The sequence below is a fragment of the Chaetodon trifascialis genome, chromosome 3, assembly GCF_039877785.1.
Source record: "Chaetodon trifascialis isolate fChaTrf1 chromosome 3, fChaTrf1.hap1, whole genome shotgun sequence".
Taxonomy (NCBI): Eukaryota; Metazoa; Chordata; class Actinopteri; order Chaetodontiformes; family Chaetodontidae; genus Chaetodon; species Chaetodon trifascialis.
In genome coordinates, this window is record NC_092058.1 from 29,196,364 (window position 1) to 29,200,475 (window position 4,112).

At 40.9% G+C, this 4,112-nt stretch overlaps 1 protein-coding gene across 1 annotated transcript; it reads right to left on the reverse strand.

Annotated features, from left to right (window-relative positions):
- Window positions 1-1,670: 1,670 nt before the first annotated feature.
- LOC139329129 (P2Y purinoceptor 1-like) lies at window positions 1,671-3,068 on the reverse strand. Its single transcript, XM_070959280.1, has one exon. The coding sequence runs from the start codon at window positions 3,050-3,052 to the stop codon at window positions 2,024-2,026; it is 1,029 nt and encodes a 342-aa protein (XP_070815381.1). The 5' UTR covers window positions 3,053-3,068; the 3' UTR covers window positions 1,671-2,023.
- Window positions 3,069-4,112: the final 1,044 nt, after the last annotated feature.

A 4,112-nucleotide genomic window follows, 5' to 3' on the forward strand; every position in this document is an offset into this window, starting at 1 on the left:
AATGCTCAACAAATGGGGAATTCAGCAGTGCGGTTTATGTAGATTTCATGACGAGGAAGAGTAGTCAGAAGTTTATCTTTTGTGGTATTCTAAGGAATCAGCACTATTCTGGATTAAAGTTGAAAAGTGGATCTCTGTTTACATCTCAGTATTTTATAGTTGTCCCTTAGTCACAGTGTTTGTCATTTCCTTGTTTATCCTGAAAATCACCAGAGACAACAAGTGCACTGTGAACATTTCAAAATGTTTTTGAAGTATCAGCAGTTTCTTGAAAAGGATGTTAAAAGGGATAAAGAACAGAATTTTATTGCTGAAATTTAAATTAACATGGGACATCGATTAGGGTCAATTGAAGGGATGCAAAGATGTTTTTTGTCTAACTGAACAAGTAATGATGTATGGGAGTGTGTGTGTGTGTGTGTGTGTGTGTGTGTGTGTGTGTGTGTGTGTGTATGTGTGTGTGTGTGTGTGTGTGTGTGTGTGTGTGTGTGTGTGTGCGTGCGTGTATACAGATGTCTATATGTGTATGTGCGATAGATATAATGCATGTTTATGTGTGGATATATCTACCATTGTGTGTATGTCGCTATCACACCTGGTTGTAATCCCACTTTACACATTGTTATGGTGATCCAAGGGACATGTGCAGCACAATTTGGTGGTATCTCTTTAATAGGCAAATAGGTTCTCTAAGAGTTCACTGAATAACTGTCTGTGTTACTGATGCATTGTAAACGATTCAGATTCAAGGTCCCGTCTGAAGTCAGACACGTTAGCGACATGATTTGGCTCAAGTGAAAGTTACTTTGAGTAAATGTTTATTGTTGCACTTTGTAACAAATGTCCTCAATGTGAATCTATGCATTTTCTATATTCAAATCAATCAGAACATTAACTATTGCAAATGATTTTGTCAATCAATAAAATGTTTAAGTAATTTTTCAAGCCAAAATGACAGTTGATGGTTCCAGCTTCACAAATGGGAGAAATTGCTTTTGTTTTTGCACCATTGAGCGTGTGTGTGTGTGTGTGTGTGTGTGTGTGTGTGTGTGTGTGTAGCCAGTTTCTTAGGGACACATACATAATGTAGGCTTATACAACAGTTAGTGACCACACAGCTGAATCAACACATCTATAAAACAGTTTAAACAAAAACTGAACTTTAGCACCTTCACTACCTTCTTATTGCAAGACTGTGGGGTTAGATAAGTTACATCTTACAAACTTACTGATGGTAATTCATCAGTAATAATGATCAAATAATATATCATTCTGACAGGAAGCATTCTGCATGAGTACTTTAATTTGTGATACTTAAATATATTTTGCTCAGAATACTTACAGCATGTATTTGTAGTTTTACTGAGGTTCTGAATATATTCAACCATTCACTTCCTCAGGCTGTAGGTCCCAGCGCATACATAAATGTTGCTGTCCCTCTTAGCAAATTTACACTGTAAGATCAGTGAAATGGCCACTCAGACAGTTAAATGGAATTAGTGCCTATAATCGAAACCAATTTGATGTCATCTCAGGTTCATAATTCAAACAACTGCCTAGTATATCTAAGGCTTCAGTTGTAACAGTTCAAAGGTCATCACAAATTATAAACCAGACCCTGGCAATGCTCAAGGGCAATACAGACTTTTCCTGTACTGCACATTAGGAAGGCAATCACTGGACATCAGCTTTGGAGCAAACACAGCGGTACACAGAAAGTGCAAAATGTGAACACCACCACGGCACAATACCGAATACCTGATGCAATAAATCAATGCAGTGAATGAGACGATAACATGAGGTTCAGCTGCAAATATGTCTTTTGTAATAATGTTTTGCAGATACAGCGAAAGTTCTCTGCGCTGACACCTTGGTGACCTCATGACTTGACTCTGGTAAACAGGCTTAATATTCAGCAAGTCATCTGTCATAACTACAGTTTGTTCCAGGAAATGAGGAGGCTCTGGTGGTGCATGATTGTGACTCGTGGACAGAAGTATCTCGTCTGAATCGGTTGTGCGTCTTATCCTTTCATCAGGTCGACGCAAGTCTCTGACGGTGAATCCATGTCTGCTTCCATTGGTTTGCGGTAAAGGACTGCGCTCCTCAGGCCTGACAGAGAGAGCCGGGCTCGCTTACTGAAGTCATGAAGCTTCACCAGGAAATCATCATTTCCAACTATATAAATTAGAGGATTTATTGCGCTGTTCAGACAAGCCAGAAGTCTGCCGACCTGATGCGCAATGTAGATATTGCGGAAGCTGGGCTGGCAAATTCCATTTTGTTTCAGAATCCTGGTGTTCAGATTCACATTTCTAAACACGTGGTAGGGAATAAAACAGATGGAGAACAGTATCACCAGAATCACGACCAGTTTCAAACACCGCTGCTTCAGTACAGGATTGACGTTGGCTTTTTTGGCAAGAACCACAACAATGTGTCCATAACAGACCAAAATGATAACCAGTGGTACGGCAAACCCTGTGACGGTCCAGAGGATGCTGTAAGGCAAGTAGGCTCTGATCTGTTCGTTCGAGGTGGTGTCGAAACACGCGTTTGGCAAATTTACATCATTCTTATCGAAGAACATATCAGGGAGAATCTGAATAATGACGAAAAACCAAACCAGAGTGCTTATAGCCAGCGAGTGTCGGCTGCTGATTTTCCCCATCACTCTCATGGGGTGCACAATGCCTAGATACCTATAGATGCTAATGCAGGTGAGGAAGCCGATGCTGCCGTAAAGGTTGAGGTTGAAGCAGAAGCGGGTCACCTTGCAGAAAGGCTGGCCGAACTGCCAGCGGCTGTTGTGCGCGTAATAGTCCACGAGGAATGGCAGCGTGGATAGGTATAGCAGGTCCGCCACCCCCAGGTTTAGCATGAAAATATTGATGTTACCGATGTTGTTCCAGCTGGTGCACACGCTTCTCAGCCCCCAGATGTTGGACAGCGTCCCAACGACGAACACAGTGACGAATGCGGGCGGCAGAAAGGTGTGCGTAAAGTTCAGGTTGACGCTCTCGCAGGCTCCGTGCGTGATATTTTCAGGCATCTTTTGGTGTTAAACCCGTTTTACATTAAGTTTGAATTTTTACACAAGAAAAAAAAACAGCAACCAGTGGCCGGCTCGTTCAAGTCGAACATCTCCTCTTGCAAATGCTTGTGCGTCGCGCAAAACAACGTCAAAGCCAAAATGAAACCTAGAAATTGTCCGCCCACTTCCCAGTCTTGAAGTTAGTGTTATACACACGAACACCCGTGCACACATGCTTACGTTTATTCTTGTGAGATAATTTGCAGCATTCCTTCCTGGCATGGCATGACTGTATACACTGGCCTGCTTTTTAAAACCGAATGATACAACCAAGCTATTAAAATGTCACATGGCTTTATTACGAACAGAATATCAAAGTGACATCCTTTCTATTTAGCCCCGCGTGTTGAAACCACACACCTTCCCTCTTGTCAAACACTGATTATGCAATAACTTTTTATAACAAGGTGTACCCACATTTAAATCAGATGCAATTAACCAAATACTACTAAGATATTCATTCTACAGTTAGATTAAAAATAAATAAATAAAATAAACCAAAAACATTTAATACTGTCACTTTTATTCAACATGTCAATTTAACTACATGTTATTGTTTAAACAAACAACAATTGACCACTTTTTAGTTGAAAATGTATCCTAACATTTACATACCCAGATCTGGAGAAAAGTGCACCAACATATGTGAACGTTTTTAAAAAAGCATGGGTCTAGAAGTCGTTTCAGTTCCTTGTATTGTATCAGCTCTCTTCTCAAATCAGTGTACAGTTTTCTGTAAATTTTGTGCAACTTTTGGCAAACTCAAATTTGCACTAAGACCTTGGACTGGTGGGTTTGCATGAATGCTCTTCCACCATCCACACATTAGCAAGGGAGCACAGTGGCACCATACAGCAAACAAGGCACATGAAAACTTAAGATAGTACTGTGTCTGTGTCTGTTGCAGTGCCACTCCATGTTGGCTCCAAGATAGCTCTGACAGCATTGCATCCTTGAGCCTCCAATCCTCTGAGTAGGTGGGTCGGTGTACAGTATATGTTTGATTGACAATGAGCCT

Bases quoted from the DNA above. Each gene is read 5' to 3' on its own strand.
- LOC139329129 (XM_070959280.1), bottom strand. From the start codon at position 3,052: ATGCCTGAAAATATCACGCACGGAGCCTGCGAGAGCGTCAACCTGAAC.